Source organism: Sarcophilus harrisii, chromosome 2, assembly GCF_902635505.1.
Source record: "Sarcophilus harrisii chromosome 2, mSarHar1.11, whole genome shotgun sequence".
Taxonomy (NCBI): Eukaryota; Metazoa; Chordata; class Mammalia; order Dasyuromorphia; family Dasyuridae; genus Sarcophilus; species Sarcophilus harrisii.
The window spans coordinates 381,387,277-381,409,047 of NC_045427.1; the positions used below are offsets into that span (position 1 = coordinate 381,387,277).

At 32.0% G+C, this 21,771-nt stretch overlaps 1 protein-coding gene across 5 annotated transcripts in view; it reads right to left on the reverse strand.

Moving 5' to 3' along the window:
• Nucleotides 1-1,786: 1,786 nt before the first annotated feature.
• CSNK1A1 (casein kinase 1 alpha 1) overlaps nt 1,787-21,771 on the reverse strand; it is a 54,334-nt gene continuing 34,349 nt past the window's right edge. For 2 of the 5 annotated variants that reach the window (XM_031953501.1, XM_031953496.1), the window contains 5 exons: nt 21,284-21,362; nt 18,534-18,608; nt 16,949-17,055; nt 14,190-14,338; nt 8,045-8,243 (listed from right to left, as the gene is read on the reverse strand). In XM_031953501.1, the coding sequence (XP_031809361.1) occupies nt 8,206-8,243; nt 14,190-14,338; nt 16,949-17,055; nt 18,534-18,608; nt 21,284-21,362 (448 nt within the window). In that variant the 3' untranslated portion in view covers nt 8,045-8,205. Of the gene's footprint in view, nt 4,370-8,044; nt 8,244-14,184; nt 14,339-16,948; nt 17,056-18,533; nt 18,609-21,283; nt 21,363-21,771 lie in introns of those variants that run through there. The other 3 variants (XM_031953500.1, XM_031953497.1, XM_031953498.1) reach the window with 3 other exon arrangements.

Sequence of the window (21,771 nt, forward strand, 5' to 3'; positions counted from 1 at the left end):
TGGAAACACCTAAAATGTCACCCCAAATTATAAAGGAAATAGGGTAGTGGGTGGTAATTTATTAAATTTCAGATTTTAAGAGGAGAGGAAAGAATGAAATCCTAAAATCCTAACTATTTCCCCTTTTAAGTTCTCAAAATTTTAAATATATTTTCCCAAGGGAGCTTGGTAAAGCAAAGAGCAAGTCTCTAAAGTCATCTAAATGGGTTCAAGTCCAACTTCTGACATGTTCTGAGCAAACTTGATCAAGTCATTTCACTTGACCTTGGTAATTGTGATAATCAAAGGAGAATAGCTTTGCATTATGTGTTCCCCATACCAATGAAATCTTCTTTTAACCTATACATTCATACCTATTTTTTAAAAAAGTCTTATTCCATAAAATCAAGGAGTGTTCATATTCTAACCTACAGTTCAATAGCTTTTAAAAGCTAAAAAATAGTTTTTAATATAGTGTTTTTATTAAATTCTGTTACAGACACTAATTTTTAGATTTATAAACTTACATGGATCCAAGTCCCTCTAAAATCTCTAAGCAGACTACAGAAGAAGGCAACAGGTCAATTGCAAAATAAACTAAGAACTGGCGTTATTAAGGGGAAATTCAAATATTTTGTTTCAAAGATAAAAGGAAAAGTTTTCTATTTTAAATGGGCAGTTACAGTAAACTGGTCAGTCATTTAAATAACAAATTTAAATGGACATTTCAGACTTTTGCTGAGGTATAAATCTGTCTCCCACATTTAAAGCAGAAAATATATGACAATAAGATATTTGAAACTTCAGACAAAAAATAACATTAAGCATTAGCAAATTAAAACATCCATATTCTAAGTGCATATCTTTGATAGCTCAGTAAAAGAGATTTTAAGCCTGTCTAGGTAGTTCCAGACTCCCTCTCCCACAACACAAAAAATAAAATCATATCATAGGATTGATCACATAAAAAATATGGTGGTATTCCATGTGTAAGATTATGAAAAACAAATATTAATTTGAACTATTTTTTAAACATGTGAATGGTGATGAGAAAATTAGCATAGTGCAACTACAATTCACTGAAAAGCAATGAGATGAGGTGGCATGAGGAAGGATATGACTACCTATACAGGAACAGTAATTTATTCCAGTGGCAAATATGAAACTCAAGACCTAATGAATTTCAATATAATTCTAAAAAGTTAAATCTCAAGTGAGGCACACTGATTAATTCATCGATTTATAATTGAATAAAATCCTACCACTTATAGTACAAAGATGCAAAAAAACACTTTGTGTTCCAATAAAAAAAAATTCTATTAATTTACCATAAGGTAACCTAAATTAAAGTTTTAAAATTAACCTTTTATTTCTATACATGTTTACTTTGAAAAATATACAAGCAAGTTGGATGATTCAATCAGACCTGGTTACTTACAGTTGGGGCACTGCAAATTGTGAACTAGTGATACAATGCCCTAATAAGGGAAAATAACTGGATTTAACTGTGGTTTTTTTTTTTAATTTAAAACCAACAGGTTTCAGTTTTCTTGCCTCCTTGAGGTTCATCCTATTAATGAGCCACAAATTAATCCCATTTTATCACAAGATACTTGCATTTGAGAATTTAGGGGAAACAACTATTGACTAGAGCTTTGTTATTATAATGGAACATAGGGCAGCATAATTAACGGCAGTATGTCAGGGACAATAGTAATAGAACCTCAAATTTTAAAAACTTACCAGTGTGTAAAAACACAGTAAAAAACAACCCCTTTAAAAAGGCATTTGTAGGCCATCAAGATCATATCCGCAATAATATGGGGAAGAGATAACCAGACTCTCCCTCCACTTTTATTTGTTATTTCTTCCCAAACAGACATTCAAACAATAGTTAGAATGGCCACCTCCCAACATTTTTTAAACAGCACCTCCAATGGGTGAACAAAGTAGGAATAACCTAGAGTTCAGTTGAGTAAGCCACTGTGGAGCCTTAAGTGGTCAGGTTGTCCAATTTCAGAGTGTCTCGTCTTCAACTTGTACCATCATTTTAGTGGAAAAGTATAATTTTTATTTTGTTCAAATGAGATTCCTCTCCAGTCAGGATTTGTTAGTGCATTCACTGAATTTCAAATTCTTCTTTTGTCAAACTGTGAAGAAAAGGAATGGTAGCTAGAAGATGAATGAGATTCCAGCTCCAGCTGCAGATGGAATGACAATACACTCAGGACAAATACCTACATTTTGATTTACAAAGCTAAACAATCTTAAATCTGTAACTTAATTACAAACCGACTACACCACAACCTTTTCAAATGGCAAAAATACAAAAAGGTTTAAGTGTTACAAAAATATTTCAGAAAAAGTGCATAGTCTAAGTGCATAGTAAATGAAAGCACTGGAAAATATTTGCCAGAAGCTCAACTTGGTAAAATCTTTAACCAAGCCAAACTTTTTTTTTCTTTCCTTTTCTTTTCTTTTACACAAACCATACTTAAAAATAGCTTTATGAGAGTGATTTCTAACTAAAGGACCAAAGAAAGGGTTTATTAAAGCGACTAACACCGTAACAAGCTTAGAAAGGGGGGGGAGGGGAGAGGAGAAGGAATCATTACAATAAGGTGACTACCCCCAAGAGCTCATTTATTAAAGATCCTTGCAGTATTGAAGTTCTGATTTTATATATATATATATCTTAATGGCTGAATGTGGCAATCATGAAATTATTGCTAAGGCAGTTTTCAAATTAAAAAAAAAAAAAAAACTGGAATTAAAGGGCACAAAATTATACCTTAACGTGTGTAATTTACAGTCTTAAACTTAATGTACAAAACACCACATTTACACATAGGCATCTGGTAGCATTTTCAGACAATTTTTTTTAATTTATTCTGACATGCTATATAAATGAATAAATTACACTTGTTTAAAGGATTACCAGCAATCAGTTTTTTTTTTTTTCTTTCCGCTGGGTCAGATAAAGTGAAAAAGAAAACACGCAAATAAGCTGGAAAATGCACTCACACAGGTTGTCTAGGGATAGTAATCTTAAGAACACCACAGTGTGAGGCAATCTAAGAACAAGAAACAATCTGGTCATAACCACTTCACAAGAATTTGAAAGAAAATCTCCTTTGTTTGCAAAACCCTTTAACACTTCCATTCTTATTTTCAAAAGGAACAACACAAATCAGTCCAGCTGTTTAGTCAATGGCAACACTAGAGCTACCAACACCAGTCCTGCAATTGCGCTACTAGGCATCGATGCAAGAACTTAAAAAAAAAAAAAAAAAATCAAGAATGCCTTCTCCCTTGAGGAAAAAAAAATACAAAATTTATTAAAAAAAAAAAAAAAAAAAAAGAAGAAATACAACACTAAATCTAAAATGATTTGCAAAGGAATATGACTTAACAATGGCCATCAAGTAGTCTATTAAAAAAAATTGGGGAGATGTTGATTCTATCAATGAATTAGCCAGGCATTTCTTTAAAAAAAATTTTTTTTTACAGAAACATTTTTTTTTTTAGTTTTTAATGAACTTGTAAACAAAAAAAGCTCCCATTTCGAAATAAAAACAAAATCCCAGGTCATATAGATGTTTACAGTGATTACATTGATCTAAGCAACTTACATACAAGTTTAGTTGTAAGATGTTAACTAAATTTCTGTGACGAATATGTTTTTCTTTTTATACCAAGAACATTATAGAGTTAATGCAGAGTCCTAAAGATAATCTAGTAGTCACTAAGTTTTTCTTATGTCTTCACTTTTAGATGCTGTTTAATTCTAGCACAGTAAGCAGGCAGAGTCTTTCATATGCTTAAAAACTGGAATCTTTGGTTGCTACCATGTCAGCTGACTTGCACACAGAAGCCAACAATTTTAAGAATGTGTAAGTTTACAACTTTCAAACCCTAGAAAGGGGGGAAAAACACAATTGTGAACATTTACAATTATCACAACTGTGCTTGAAAACTGTTCATGCCGTTCTTCTGAAACGAGATCTCAAAGCAGTGTAGTTCCAAAAAAAAAAAAAAAAAAAAAAAAAAAAAACTAACAAAAAATTGGCATATGCACAATTTCTCCACCACTTGTGTGTCAACCATTTAGTTAACTTTTCCACTTGAAAAAATGCAATAGAAAACTGGACACCATGTTTCACTATCTCAGTTAATATTCACAATTACAGCGGCTACAACTCAGGATGCAGCATCACCAACGCTGACCAGAGCCAGTTTATACTGAAATCAAGTTCTTTACACCAAATAAATGGTTGCCCACAACCACTGGTACGTGTACATATGAACTAAAATTTCTAGATTTGGGGAGTAACAAGTCCTGCTCTGATCATCTGCTCTGCTTCATCTGTTCCTCTTCATGTTTAGAAACCTGCCCAAAAGAGACAGAGAAAAGAAAAACAAGAGTTAATTCAAACTGGAAAAAAAAGAAAATATAGAGAACAGGGGAAACGAGCCACACTAAGAAGTATCTGAGAGAGTCCCTCTTGTAGTCTAAAAGTTAAGAATACCCTGTTCTAATTGGAGGGCTGTTTTATCTATTGCATATTAAATTTTGTGGCTCTATATAGCCCTGGAAATCTACTTTAAAGTTACTTAGAGGTCAACACACAATTGTTTAGTAGTAGTCAATCCTCAAACCAAAGGGATTTTTTGATTAGGGTTTGGCCTAAATTATACATTGCTCTAAGAACTGTAGATTAGCTAATGTTCATTAAACTGGAATAAATCAGTTTTAATAAATAAAAAAACTCATTACTTAGAATTTCTGTTTTTTTCCCCTCACTGAATTTGGTCCAAGGGATCTGGTCAAGAAAGTTTGGGTTGCATCCTTGAAGATTGCTGAACAACATAGGTCTTCCAATTAGTTAGTTTCAAAACCTATTATGAACATGTTGCTTAAACTTAACTACTTACCTATAGAATTTCCCCAATCTTACAATGACCAAAGAACCAGATTTTTAAGTCCATTATGTCTCTGAGCAAAACTCATTCTAGCACTAGAAGCCAAACCAGGTAAATGATCTAACCTGTTACTTGGACTAAAGGTGCAGCTATTTTTTGATCAGCAACTGACACTTGAATTACTTAAGTTTCATACTTTCATCTTTAGATTTTCACTTTATAGAAAATTTTTTTCTTTATACTTGATACACTTTATGAAGTCAAATTAGATTCTATTTTAGAAGCAATAAATTCAAACATTTTTGTGAAAAGGTCTTGCTTGCCTTTAAAAATGACCACTAAAAGAAGCTGTATCAAAAATCTATTTTAGCAAAAATAAAGACCCACATTTTCCAAAATCACCATGTTTAGTAATGCTAAAAGCTTTCACCATATACAATTATTTTTATTTATACTAGAAGAAACTGTGAGGCAAGAAGCCCTGTGAAACATCAATCAAATATCACTTTAGTGGTTATTTGCTCCACATAAAAGAAAAAAGCTGGCATTAGGAAGAAATGATGGAAAAAGATCTGGCACTCTTTTCAGACACCAGCATTTGAAAACTTTGAATGAGGATAGAGACAAAGTTTACACTTTTTACAGGACACAATACAACTAGAACTTCTAAGAAAGGGAAAGGAAGGAAACCCCAAAATGCCTATTACTGTTCAATTTGTACAACTCCATAGAATAAGCTCTTATCTCCACGTAACTTGAAAAACATTATCAACTCCTGCCCTTAACCCTTTCTTCACACTTAAGTAAACATTCTGCTTATTTATAAATTTTCTGCATAGGCCCTACCTCCTCTTCCAGGAAATCTTCCTCAAATTCACCCTTCCTCTATACACTATTAATTTCTGTCTTACTATCCACTTGCTTAGTAATCATGTACTTCTTTGTGACATCTCTTAATCAGTTATATATCTAACTGCTACCTATCTCTGGAACTATTTATCCTTCCAAAATTTTATGTGTTTTATAATAAGATTATTGAGGGAAGAAATAGTGTCTTATACTACTTGAAATGTATGTACTTTACCAGTATGATTGATACATACAAAACTTTGTTGTTCTTTAAATTAAGAATTTACCCAGACATGAATTATTAAAAAATAAAGCCTGTAGATTAATTCCCAAACCAATAATACATTTAAAATGGCCATGCTTAATGACCTAATTTCAAAGAATTAGAAACTGTACAATTCAAGGTGAACCCAATTCTTTCATGGCCAGCCCCCAAACTACAAGTCAATTAACTGGAAATGGCATGGATTTTCTTTTTGAATCATAAAGCCTGAAGTCATTTTTGAAAATTTTATTATAACCGGTAAATTTTTAAAAAGAAGCCTTGTGAAAATATGAAGAAATCTATATATTTAAACAAGAATCTAACATTAAACTAGAAAGGGGGTTATACTTTCTTTTGTTGACAAAATATCTTTGCAGTGTTTTAAGGGTTAAACGTTGTTCCATTTTTTTAAGGGGGAGAGGATAAAGAGGTAGGCCAATCTTGCTTCCCTTAAAAGCATGGCAAGCTATAATTATACAAGACTTCTGTTCATTTAATCTGACCTATTTTGAAAATTATTCTGTGCAAACTAAACCACTTTCTTGAGAGATAAATATTTAAGAAGGGGCCACTGGGTCTATGTTGTTAAAGGAGTGGCAACTTAATTCCAGATTTAACTCTTTAAAAGGGTCAACAGTAAAATACTCCACCCAAGGATGATCATTTCTCTAGTAAATTATCCTAGGATTTCAGTGGAGCTCAATAAACATTTATTTGGGTGGGAAGGGAGATGAGAAGGATAGGAGAGGAAAAGAGAACCAATACGCATATCCACCATATATATATATATATATATATATATAACATTTGGGCTTTGCATCTCATCTTCCAAGCATTAAATACTCTCTTGAATTCTTTTCCCAGTTAGCATAATCCTTTATTCCTTGGCTTTTATCTTTCAGTCCAGATGAAGCCAGGATCCTCCTGGCTTCCAACAGATAAAGGTTGCTTAAAGATGCCATCTTCACAGAAACTTCAGCTAAAGTAGGAGCTAAATCCTTTCCCTCCAGGAAACAGTAAAACCAGAGCCTTCTGAAGTTAAGGTGATAGATAGTCCAGAAGTCAGTGGCATGCATCTGGCTATTTCTCTATTTTGAAGTTTTTCCCAAATCTGTAAATAAATATTAAAAAAAAAAAAAATTGTTAAGTTGTATAAATTAATACAGCCCATAAATCTAAATATATACATATACACACAAACACACACATATAAATTAGACTATGTATCTGTAGTCTTTGGTAATGTTCCTACTCTATAATTTCCACATTTCTCACTTAAATCAAATAAAAACAATGACCAAATTTAGCATCAACTTATCCTTACTTATCTAATATAGGAATCAAGGTTTTTTACATATATATCTTAAAAGTTTAGGATCCCTTGATGAAAGATAAAGTACAAACACGTTAAAAACACAAAAGTTTTCTACTCTTCATTATTTAACTCTTTCAGTTTCTAATACAAAATTTAAAATTATGAAAATTCTGTAATTTGAACTATAAGATAGCAGCATACAAAAGTGAATTAATAACAGCAATGTTGCCTTCCCACAGAAACTTAAAAAAATATATCAAGTGGGAAGAGATAAAAAGAAATAACCTTATTCTTATCTTCACAGCAAAAACAAATTAAAATACAGCAAGTACATTTATTTTATTTAGCTCAAAGATGACCACAATAAAACTTAAATGCTTTCAAAGCTTTACTATAACAAAGGTCTTGATTTTACAGATATTTGTGAAATTTTTTTATTTGAAAGTAATACCTGTTGTACTGACTCCTCTCCCAACAGGAAGACACTGTCTGATAGATCGTTGGACTGATTCCTCTCCCAACTGGAAGTTACTCCACATCGTCACTGTTACCCCAACATCGTACTCCAGTTAGGTATTCACAAGGCCTTCTCACTTGTTATAGAGCTACTCAGAAATATAGCAATGCCAAGAGTATGAAAGATTCGGTGAGTTTTTAGAAAAGATGAGTTCAAATCACAATAGATTCTTTGACATTTATCTTCTTTCTTGCTGGTTTATTTTTAATTCTTTGCAATCCAACTTTATTGTTCAATTTTTCTAGATTCCGGTAAGGTAGTCACAGTTCTTCTGGCACCTCATTAGATACAAGAGATTTTTTTTTCCTGAGTAGATTAGCATTTCCAGATCTTCAAGATCTTCGCCTGTGATTTGCATTATGTTGCTGAGTAACCAGACATGTTCCTAGCAGTAACTGGTGAAGTCAGAAAAGGTTATGCTAGACAAAAACTGAAGCTGAAGTCCAAAAAACATTGGAGGGTAAGAAAAGAAACTGGTAAGGTAGGTATGATGAAATAGTATCACTCCATTTGTTTTGAATGCCAATATCCTCTCAATAAAGGGAAAAATCATCTCAAATCAAACTATATTACATACTGGCTTTGCTATCTAGATTACAGCTGTTACCTAGCATAAATGCTAAGCATATTTAAACATTACACTGGAAACTCTAGGAGCTAAACATACTTTCATGTGTGATTTTTTCACACTTGAAATATTACTTAAAACACATTTTTGCCTTTAATCTCTACTAAAAGATATTAATGGCAGTACTTTATAATACAATGCAGACTCAAATGAATTATATATTCCATTCCAGAATCCAGTTGAAATATACCTAACAGAAGCCATTTAGTTGACCCTCTCAACCACTTCAGGGATTTCCTTTATAACCTGTAACAACACTTTGTTACCTCAAGCACATTCCATTTTTAACAGCTCTAATTTATCTTTAAGTTCTTTCTTATAGTATATGCCTGAAATGTATTTATTTATTGTCTGTAGTTTCAATTCTGTTCTCTGGAACAAAGACAATCTACTTTCTCTTTCATAGGATAACTTCTCACGCAATTCAAGTTATTGTATCATCTTGCCTACACTTCAATCTCATATACTCTTTTCTAGGCAAAAACACCCCCAGATTCCTTCAAAAGAACTTCATGCGACACAATCAAAAGACCTGTAAGCTACCTTGCCTACCACTCTTAAAAAAACAATACTATAGCCTTAAGTTGATCAAGAGAGCATACTAAAAATTTATTATATTACCTCACTTAAATTCTGAGTACAACTTCTATTAATTCAGTTGAAAAGTACATTCTCAAACTTATACTAAGCCTAAAGATAACACAAATTTTAAATTCATTTTATATTAAAAACTTATTTTAAGTCAGATTTTTCTAAACCTGTATCTATGATAGATTTTTAGCCTAAATTTCAACCTTACATTTACAACTATTATTTTTATGTTGCTAATTACTAAAGATATTTTTTAATTTAGACTTTGTCAATCCAGATTATTACCTGTTCCTTCTAGATTCTAGGCTGCAAACTTACTGAGTGTTTCATCAATGTCTTCATCCAAGTTGTTGATAAAAACGTTGAAAAAGATCCTATCTGTAACATGCATTAAAAAAAGCGGTGTTCCAAAAAGTTTTAAAGCTTTGTGTCTAGAACACCCTTTATATCTTTTTTGTATAAAAAAAACTTCATAGATATCTTATTTGCTTATTTTATAAATTCAACTCATATTTTCTTTCTAAAAATCAATACTGTTCTTGATAACACCATTTTGTATATTTATTTAGGCACTCGTTAAAAATTAATGCCTGTCAAAATGAAGTTAAGCTCAGATAGTGCTTATAAATCAAAAGCCCCAAGTAAACAACAAATGGTTCTTGACTGGCAAAATCAAAATGCATTCTCTAATATAAGAACAAAAGTTGTATTTGTTTCTAAAGCACTGAGTCCCTGAATTTTTCTTTTACAGTTTCTAAGGGGGAAATGAATTATTTAGTCCCTTAGAATTAAATAGTTTTATCCTGTACCTTCTCTCAGTAAACTTCATCACTTCAAGAGTTAGACCCTTATTTACTCAGGTTAATTGGAACAGATCTTCTAATTTTTCCTTTCCTTTAGTAAACTCAAGTTCTCAAAAAATAATTCACTATTATTATGGTAGATATCCAAAGAGAAAAACAAGTATGTAACTGACTAAAAAAAAGTGCTTCCATTTCTTCAGTGTCTTCTCTGGGTATAGGACACATAGGCAGTTTCACTTCACTATTTAGTTACAATATTAATATGACAACCCAGCACTCCTGTCTTAAGAAAGAACTAAGGAGGAAAGTTATGGGTTGACAGTTGACTAAAGAATGAATGACCAGACAACAGAAAGTTTCATTTAGTAACTTGTAAAAATACTTGTTAAAGGTCTGTTCACTTAGAAGGTTCTGTCTCTGTCATAATGATTAGTTTCAAAGTAGGAAATAAAGAATGGTTTACTTAAGAGAAAACATTTTTTCTACAAATTAAAAATGGAGAAAAATGAATATATACTAAATTAGGATTTGTTTGGTACTTGTTTTACAAGGATCCTGTTTTATAGGATCCAAACAAAAGAAAAGAAAAGAAATATCGGATACTTAATCTTTAAAGGTTAATTCTGAAGGCTGATGAGCTTTAGTATAAGCACAACAACAAGCAAGCAAAGTTCAGTAGCTAGGAAAGAAATAATATTCCCTATTTTAAAAAAAAGCCAATATTGCAAGAACAGTTTTAGGCTTTGAATTTTCTTTAGCTAGCCTATATTCATTGTGGTTTTAAACAATTCAACTTCATTTAGAAAAATGAAACATAATGTGAAACATAATTTTGAAAGCAACCAAAAATGTTATCAATTTTTAATCACAGAAAAGTGACTAAAACCCTCAAATTTATAGTCTTAAAAATTCTAGGAAAATATTGTTGCGAAAAGACTATCTTCAATAGTTATGTCATTCCTTGGTACTCCAATTCTCTAATTATAAAAGCAAAAGATCTTGTAATGCCAATAAAAGATTTCCCTAGTTGCCAGCCCACAGATACTACTGCATGTCAGCACCTGACATAAAAAGGATTTCAAATAACAGCTGTTTTGTCATTTGGGATGTGGGGGCATTTTGAGCACAAGCAATATTTTACATGAGGGCCAAATATTTTTTTCTCCTAGACTGCTTTTTTGAAGGGACAGGCAATGAAATGTGAGCTCCTTCAGTTAAAAAAACAAAAAACAAAACTGGGGCAGCTAGATGATGTAATGGATAGAGAGCATCAGCCCTAGAGTCAGGAGGCCCTAAACTCATAATCTGATTTCAGGCACTTAACACTTACTACCAGCTGTGTGACCCTGGGCAAGTGTACACATACATACACATACATACACATACACACACACACACACACACACACACACACACACAAAACTCTCCCTTACTTTAGAAACAAAGATTATTGGCCATTTTTTTTTGTTAAGGTGAAGGAATAAATTTGTCAGATAAACATCACTGTACATGAATTTTCTGCAAAAGTTAAAGAAGTTTATTAGAAAAATCTCCATCACAAAAAAAGTTTAAACAATTTTTCATATTTTTTGCAAGGAAATATGGATTCAAAATGCCCAGAATCTTTTTTTTTTTTTTTTTTTTTTTTTGGAGTTCTGGAAAAGAAAGGTCTTATTTTTGTTTGTTTATTGGCAAAGAAACCCACAATATATGGAGCACAGAAAGGACATTAGGTTTACAGCTGGGAAAAAAAGCAGTAACAGTGTTACACTGTTTACTTCCCAGGAATATTTCAGGAGACTCAACCTTTAAGTAGTGATCGTAAATAATAAAATCTTTAGCTCTGAAAGCCAATGTTTTATACTAAGTCTTTTAAAAAGTTACCCAGATTCCTGAATTAAAATGCTTTAGTGTTGATATCCCAAATTAATTTGGAGCATATTCAGTTTTCAGAAAAGATGTTAACTAGCTTTTGAAATTTTCTTTAATTAAGTAACAAATTATCTTATTTGTAAGGAAAATTATACCATAACTTCCCCATCTTAATGATGAGTCCTAAGTAATGGACATCAGTTATTTCCTTCAACATTACTAATACAATCAGTATTAATCTAATACATGGAATGTTTAAGAGAATAATGTAATCTATTTCATATTAGTCATACAAAGACTAAATCAAATCATTAATTATTTCTTCAAACCTGCATTACTAACTCTATTTGTAGAGATAAATATGGAATAAGTAAGAAATATATTAATTTCAATGAATCTCAAATAAGAAAGGAACTTCAGAGGGTCACCTAGTCCAATGTCCCAATAAATCCAAGAATCAGAGTCCTATATAAAATCCACTGACAAGGCAATCAAGTACTTTTATACATTTCTAGTGATAAGAAACTCAAAAAGAGCAGAAGGCAAGGCATTCTAACTCTTAAGCAGAATTATTGGAGCTATACAAGATTAAGTTTAGTGTTTCTGCCACATGGAAGGCCTTCCAGTATTTGGAGGCAAGGATTAATATTCCCTTTTGTTTTATTTCTTCTTGGGTAAATAGCCTTAGTTCTTTCAATTAATCCTCGGAGCTCTCCTCTGGTCATTGTCCAACCACAAATTAAAAGTATACAATTCTGAATTTTATAAGAGCAATTATTAACATTAAGAAACAAAGTGATAGTCACTGGTTTAAATATTAACTTTCCTGAGAAACAATTCTAGTTATATCCAAACTCTACCCAAAAAGCTGACTCATCCAACTCCCACAGTTTCAATCCATATTTGGTTTCTCCTCTCTTTTTCTCAGAAACCTATTTTTGGTCCATTAAGTAATATGTCCTGATTTTACTATGGATTCTCTAATACCTACAAAGTTCAAATTCAGGAGTCATTTTTGATGTCACAGAAAGACCAACTCAAATCTAGCTTGGGGGAGGGGAGGAGGAGGACAAAATTCTTTTTAAAATGCTGCTAACATTTTTCTCTCCTGTTTTAAATTGGCTTGAACTTTTTGTTTACCATCCCCCCTCACTACTTTTCTTTGATAATTTCATTACAAATTTGTCATATACATTGAAGATAATCTTTTTGAGATGAGGATACACCAGTAAATTATGGCTTCTGAAACTAACTCAGAATTAAGACCTTTTATCTTATGACTTGAAAGTTGTTTTTAAAATTTTTAATCAGACTACAGACCAAGTGCAAACTGTAGACTATAATCCATACAATTTTATATCCATACAATAATAGACATTACAAACTAAAAAATCAAATACCATCACCATTTCCAGGATTGTCACAAAATTTCCAGTACGCTCCCAAGGAAAAAAGAATGCATAAAGAAAGTGGGGTCTCAAGGCAACTGATATAATGAATACAAATTGCCATAAAACCTCAACTCCCTTAAAATAAAGTAGTAGGTAAAGAGAGAAGACACCAGTTATGCAGCAGCCCTTACCCCATGAAAATAGGTATCTTCAAGTTGCAAGCTCTTAACATAAAGAAAATGAACAATGAATCTCTATACTATAACCCGAGTAACTTATTTTCCCTAAAACCCTTAAGCTGAAATTCCTTAGATGTTTGGAATTAAGAAAATAAGATAACTAGTGTAAATTATGTAAAAGCATACATATAACTCAACTCCTCTATTTTTTAAGTAGTTAATTCAGTAAAATTCTTCGCAACTAAGAGGCATACTCATGAGTATGAGCATTCCTAGTATTGCCACTCACCTAAATGAAACAAAAATCATATCCATATTTTTCTATATTTACTGCCACATTGTCATGCAAAGAAAAAAAATCTTAACACTGTTAGTTTGAAAATACAATGGCTAACCAAATCTATTTCTAAAGGGGGGAGGGAGGGGAGATAACCCAACAAGTGTTAGGTCTAGGATTTTGGATAGAATAATTCATTGATCACATTCCCAACACCAAATCATGGTTCTTGTTTGGAAAGGGGGTTAATGCACGAGTAAAAAAGATGCAATTGTTAAAAATGACCCAACATCCCAAGAGAAATGATATAAATATACACACATATATATGAAAATATATATATATATACATATATATGGATACACATACAAACACATATATATATATACATATATATATGAACAAGGACATTTTGGGTTTAAAGTTAGTAGTCAAATTTTCCAAGGACGTCTGATTTTTTTTTTTTTTAAATCAAGAGCCAAATGTGTGTGTGTATTTTAAACCACCTCCTTGATCTAACACTGTTATAAATTACTGACTGACCCAAATTGTGTGTTCAAATTTTTTCCCTGTAACGTCACTTGGTTCTTGGCTACTAACCTTTCATGTTACTCTTGGTTTTGTCAGTTTGCTTGCCTGTGGGGGTTTGGGCCTGCTGACCCTGCCCACTGGAAGAGGCTGCCTGTTGGGCTGCTTTCTGCTTTAACATTGTCCAATCAAATGTGTAGTCATACTGGTGGTTCAGAGTCCTAGAGGAGAAAAACAATTTTCTTTACACCTGGTAAGTGTTATACTCAAATACCAACAAATTCAGACAATTCATAATCTATGTCTTCACTATACATCTCCATATAGAGAACTAATGTTCTCAAGAGCATACCACAGCCTGTTTTCCTTTCCTTTTCTTGCCTTCCCTATTCCCTAGATAGCTAATTCAGAAATATGTTTAGCGTGACTTCTTGTCTTCTCAATGAATGGGGGAAGGACGGAAAAAGAGAGAAGTTGGAACTGAAAATAATTTTTAAATTTTTAAATTAATTAAAGTAAAAAAATCTTAACAGAAGAATCGGGTTTTTGTTTGTTTTTTGCTTAGTGTAAATTAATTCAAAACTAGTTTAGTAATCTCATCTTCTCTTTAGATATAAGAGGAGTGAGATTAAAGTATTCCTACAAGTATTTTTTTTATGTCTTACTAAAGTACAGAGATTAACTTTCTATACTTTTCCCTCCCCAAAAAACCCCTCAAATGATAATCCCCTAAGCCCTGAAAGTGCTATTTGTGAATTTATATGTAAATACATAAGCATATAATTGCACATGTATACATATTTTAAAGCATAAATTTGGAAGTATATATATACTAGTGTATCAAAAGATCAAAGTTGGTAATATATAACAGTACCCCAATAATCCTGGACAAAATATCATTCAATACTGAACTACTTACTGTGGGAGGAATTAATGAAAGTAGCAATGAATCAAAACAAGTGTTTCCAATTATAAGACTGATAAATCAAAAAGATGTGGCCTTTTTTTTTCTTTTAAAGCAAAGTAGTAACAACAGCTAGCATTTACATAGCACCTAATTTATGAAATGCTTAATATATTTTTTGTAATTAGAAGAGTGTGAGTGAGGTAGGTAGTATGGATATTTAAATCTAATTTACGGATGAGTAAAAGGAAGCTTGAAATAATTTTAATGTCACAAAGCTAGTGAATTGTAGCAGAAGGACTTTTTAAACTCAGCTATTATAATTATAATTCCAAGTGCAGTGATTACACCATAGCTGCATCCCACAAAAAATAATTATAAACTATGTTTATAGAAAAGAGGAAGATGTCTGTATTGCTTGGGAACACATCCAACATGGAGTTAAAGGTTTATGAGAGAAACAAGCAACATCAGCCAAAAAAACATTTTCTCTATGATTAAGGGACAGTTAGGCTACTATTCGCTCCTAAATTCCTATACCTTAAGACATACTTGAGAGCAATTAAAAAAAAAAATTTGTGTAGGGAAAGCCACTCCAAATATCTCCAAGGTGTATCTTATATTACTTTTAAACATTAAAAAACAAGAGTAAAAAAATCTGTAGATCAAACCTCAAACTCATGCTGAGATAAAGGCTAAGTAAACCAACTAAGCCTAAATTTTGTCATGAGGTAGTTAAGAGATGAAATCATTCACATGGTGGTGATCCTGTTTTTATCAAGTTACATCTAACCAGTGACTGTGAAAACACACAATCCCTCTTCATTTTAAGATGGAAAACCAAGTTGGCATGATAAAAGTATAAAAAGAAGAGAATATTAAGAACAGGAATATAATCAATGCTTGGCTCAGATAAAGACCTAAGGACTATAGGGATGTTCCTGGGAGAGGGAAAAAAAAAGGGAAAACCTTCAGACCTACGATTCTTTAGCTCTATGAGCAGTTTGTCTTTGATAGCAGAGTCGATTTGTTTCAAATTTGAAACATATTCTAACTTCAAGTCTCATACCCTTGAGAAAAAGTAAAAGTAGCCAACAGAATCCAAATAAACATTTGGAAGTCTTTAGTATGATAATACTGAACGCTTAGCAACGTTAATAATTTATCAAAATTGTTAATTTTGTATGCTTAGTAACACTAATAACAATAACCAACATTTACATAATGCTTATTATGTGCCAGGCACTGTGCTAAGAATTTTACAATTATGGTAGCAGTAGGTCTTCCCTCTAAGCTAACAAATGATGCTGGTTACCATCTTAATACATACAGCTAGGTTCAAAATTCAATGCTGCTTACCTAGAAAAGTCTGTCCTCCCCCTTTTCATTCGATAAAAGTCTATTATAATATAATCCAGCAAAAGACCTTAAAGTTCTAACTCCATGTGTATCATTTGCAATCAACATATTAGTAAAAGGCTTTATGGTTAATAACATTTTCACAGTAATCCCAAATAATATCAACAGTAGTCTAATGATAGATGTGGGACAGATATTTAAGAGGACAATTTGCCCAGTGTCAGTAACTAATAAATAGGATTATAAATCAAATGTCCTGTGTGCCAATCCTATGGACTACTATTCTTTACTGCCTTCTCAATTTTCTATGGAATCTATATTTTCTCAAAAGGTTTCCTACAAAAGCTTCAGGAATCATCATTATCACTATTTAAATAGTTTTAAGGTTTACAAAGTTCTTTATATGTGACATCATAACTTTCTGAAAGATCAACTACAGATGTAAATACATTCATCTTACAGACTCAGATAATTTCTCTTTCATTCTGCCATAGTATAGTGTAAGTAAAATGAAAGGTTGAATATGATGTAATTTGGATGGGAAGTCTTAAACAATTTTAAAACTGACCTGAAAAGAATACGAAATAGTTGCCTCAGATACATATAATCTGGTGCTTCTTCAAAACGTAGTCCACGACAATAGTTTAGATACATGGCAAATTCTGCTGGAAACCCCTATAAGATCAAAAATAAAAATAAGTGAGTCAAAGAAACATACTGCATGTTTTAACAGAAAACATTCATATGTGATTTAATAACAATTAAGTAGGATGTTTACTATTTCAAAGTCTGAAAATGAAAAGTAACTACTCTAAAACTTGGTTTGCCTACATTGTGTAACCAGTATCATGTTTCTTTGTTTACTCTTTAATACTACTTATTGCTCAATGGCAGAAAACTTCCTATCCTCATGAGCAGTAACCCACTGCTAAAATATATTTATACACATAATTTTAAAGCAAATTAGCTATAACGTTAATGCTTCTAATATGATAAATATCTTCCCCTTCTACCTAGGATTTTGAAAAGTGTTCTTTTTTAAGTAACTAAAAGAAATAAAATGCTTGTTGGAAGTAACTGGCACATTGCCATAAATACTACAAAGAATTTGATTCTTTAGCTTTGATGATACAGGAGCTGAGATAGAAAATGGGCACAAAGCAAACACTTATTCCCTGTCCTAATCCATTTTTACCTTACCTTTCTGTCCAATTGTTTGCCTACCTTCAAAGTCTTCCCTTAATAAATTCCTTTAAGAGAAAAATTCTGGATATTTAGAAGCATACAATATGTGGAATAACTGCCTTTCCATCGTAGGAAAGGAAAAGTGGAGATATGTAAAATAATTTTACTTCTTTAGACACTTTTCAATTTCAGAGACAACTTGTTAATTTAGAACCCCAAGACCATAATACCTGCAGAAATACAAACACCACAAATATGTATTAGGTCTATTTCCTAACAGAATATTAATTCCTTTAAGGCATATATCATACCTTATATTTCCCGGAATCAAAGATATACAGTAGTTACACAAAACTTGTTAGTATTTCAGGCAACTTTTACATTACACACAAATTATTTACCTATTCTTACTATATAAAATGTGTGATGAGATATTTAATAAGGTGTTTTCCCCCTAAGCTAATCTCACTCCTTTCAAATAAAATGAGTTTTAATTCCTTCAAAAGTATACAGAAATCAATAGACTTTCCGTCTACTCCTATTCTTTACTGTGTCTATCATTCATTTCTTTCTTCTTCTGATAACTCTACCTCCCAATATAAATACACTATATATCTTTTCTTTTTGAATTAAATTATACATTGTTTTGGAGAATCCTATTAGAAAAGCTTACTTTTATACCTTTTTTTTCTCCATGTCCATTTTTAACTATTTAATATGAAATTTTTTCTATTATATCACACAAGGAATTAATCCAAACAGACTAAAATATGTTGACATAATGGACTACCTTAAAATACCACCCACTTTTGGCCAATTCACTGAGAAGTCAATTAAAATACCATGGCATTTGCATAAAACAAGTTCATAAAGGTCCATCCCAATAACACATTCAAGTTTTAATGATTGTCACAAATTGCCTTTCTTTGACTGCTAATCAATTAAATAAATTAGTTACAACCTCTCACCTTACATAAAACTTCAACAGGAGTGGACATCTTCTTTTCACTAATCTTTTCATACTTTTGTTTTTTTGTTGCAGCCTATGGAATACAAGAAACACAATATAGTCAGTAATAGATTAAACAAAGGACAGTCACAGGGATAGGGGGAAAAAAGCTAATGAAATAAATGTAAAGTTCAGAACATTTTAGCCTACTGGCTTATTTTGTTTTGAAATTTATATTTTATCAATCCTGAGTTCTCAAAAGTATTCCTAAAAGGATCTCTATTCTGGCAGGTTATACAAATCTGAAAATTTTCAGGAATATACTTGTGCCAGTTGTCAAAGAGCAAATCTGGCAAAATCTAGAGGAGAGCTACATTAGTAGATTTGTGGACCACAGTTATCATTAAGTCCCCCAGTTATGAAAGTCTGCTGTTCCAGTCAGAAAAATTACTCATAAAGACTTTCATATAAATATACCATGACACTAACAAATGGTACAGCTGAATTTTCCATGGGGAACTCACTCTCATGGGTCAGTACAGTCTCTCTGTAATAGCTGAACTGACTCATACTATGGGAGAACAATATTACAGACTGTGGTTAATTTCCTTCTCTACCCTGCCAGATTAAGTACGAGAAACATAGAGATAGTAGATAGAGTGCTGGCAAGACTTGAGATAGAGTCTTGTTTCCTACCAATATTGGATTTTTAATCCTTGATTAAATCTCTTTCATCCCCTCATTATTCTATGTAACTCTCTGATGGTAGTTACAAAAATTTTTCACACACACACACACACACACACGATTTTTACAGACATACCTCCAAAAAACACTGGGAGTAGAAGGACCACAATTAAATAATGGTTCTAATTTAGTGTAATTTAATCTTGTCTAATGTTTTATTAACAAAGCAAAACACTCTCTTTCCAATACAAGAAAATAAATTTTTGATAGGAAAAAAAAAATCAAAACTAGAAGAAAGGTTTTCTCAATGCTCACTACTCGTCTTAAACTAATATAAAACAATACATTTCTAAGGATGTGTTTACACTAAAAGAAATGCTTCCAACTTTCCTTTACACAAAAAATATGTTTATTGTTCATATGACAACAGACTTAACACTTTAAAAAAGTCATTATGGCAGAGTGGAAAGAATAATGTGCTAATAGTATAAAACATATTAGGTCAAGTTTCAGCTCAATCATTTACTAGATGTGTTGCAGATATAACTTGTTTACTAGAATGTGTTGCAGATATAACTTGGCTCTCTGGACCAGAATTTTTTCATCTATAAAATAACACCTACTTATGTTGCTATGAGGGTTAAATGTAATAACAACATTAAATAAATTAAACATATAAACATGTTTAATATATAACAATCCATATAAATTATGTGTTATATGTGCATGTATACACATACACACATAATATAAAAATCTAAAAATTCCATTTGTAAATTGTAAAGTGCCAAAGAGATAAATTCAGCTCCCACTCCCATGCAAATGAAGCAACAATTAGAGAGTATATAATCTACCAATGAAAAAGTCATAAGTTTCTGGCTGGATCTCTGATTAAACTGAGCATGGGAAGTGGGAAGAGAAGTGTTGGAGGAGCCCCATTTGTGCAGGAAGAGTCCAACATCCCTGAAAACAGCACCATCTCTCAGACCTCAAACTCTTATTTCCAACTCAGTCTCATTCACTTATAGTTCAAGAATAACTTGAGGAAAGCGTGCTTGGCAATTTGCAACAGGTGAGAGCATCACCCAAAGCAGATGCATACAAAAATAGTATGGGCTAGGTAGCTTAAAGCTCTGCCATTACATCTCTTTAGATGCTAGTAGAAATAACCCAGGACACACTGAGTCTGAATCCACTCAGATAACAAAAAAGGGACTGTTATAGAAAAAAGTCTTTCCGTCCTTGCTACCAGCAGCAGCAACTACCACTAAGACAAGTAAGCTTCAATGTCCTGAGAATCCCTAACAACCTAACGCTCCAGAATTCTTTTACTTTTCCCCAAAAAAGTTAATTAAAACAGATTTAATCTATGGTCCTTTGCTATAAATCCTTATGGTACAGGAGTTATTAATCTTTTGTTGTTGTCATGGACCCCACTAACAGTCTGCTACAACCTATGAATTCTTCAAAATATCTTAAAATGCATAAACTAAAATACATAATATTGCAAAAGAAGTCAATTAAATTAAAATGTAACCTGCCTAAGGAAATAGAAATTGAGTGGACAGCCATCAACTGGGGAAAATAGCTGAGTAAGTTATGGTATATGAATGTAATAGAATAGTATCATTCTATAAAAAATGATCAGCAGGATGATCAGAAAAGCCTGGAAAAACTTTCATGAACTGTGTTGGGTAAAGTGAGCAGAACCAGGAGAATACTGTGCACATTAATAGCAAGATTATAGATTATGTGATGATTAACTATGACAGACTTAGCAAGACAATTCCAATATACCCGGGGATGAAAATGCCATTTGCATCCAGAGATAGAACTATGGAGACAAAATGAGGACTGAAGCATACTATTCTCACCTTTTTTTTTTGGTTTGCTTTTTCTTTTTCGTATTTTTTTCCATTTGTTCTGATTTTTCTTTCACATGACTAATATGTGGAAATCTATTTAAAATGAATATACATATATAACCTATATCAGATTATTTGCTGTCTTGGGGAAGGGAGAGGGAGAAAAAATTCATAACTAAAAAAAAAAAAATCCCTGCCTAGCAGGAATATGACATACCTTTAATCCTTGCCAGGGCAGGCTGGTCCTATTAAAATACATCAACACATATCCTAGAGACTCCATATCATCACGACGACTGAAGAAGAGGAGAAAGAATTTTAGGAATATATTTACACACACATACTATTTTTAAAAGAATGTCTGTGAATTGACAGGATAAACCATCAAAGAAATCCAAAAATATGAAAGAAAAGTTCATACCAAGTTGTTTTTTAAACAAATGACTAGATTTTAAATGAAGGAAATTTTATTAGTCAATGAATCATCAAACTTTCACAATGATTGATGTGACTTTAAGGAAAAGCAAAACAATTTAGACAAACAATTCTGTTGAAAACAGAGGCATTAAGTACCACAGCAATTCTGAAAGCTTTGCAGGAACACAGTAAAATTGAAATTTCAGTGTGATCAATAGTACAGCAGGATAAAAAGCACAAATTAAGGTTTTTAAGCTAACAGTATCTAGAATGTTCTAAATGCTTCTA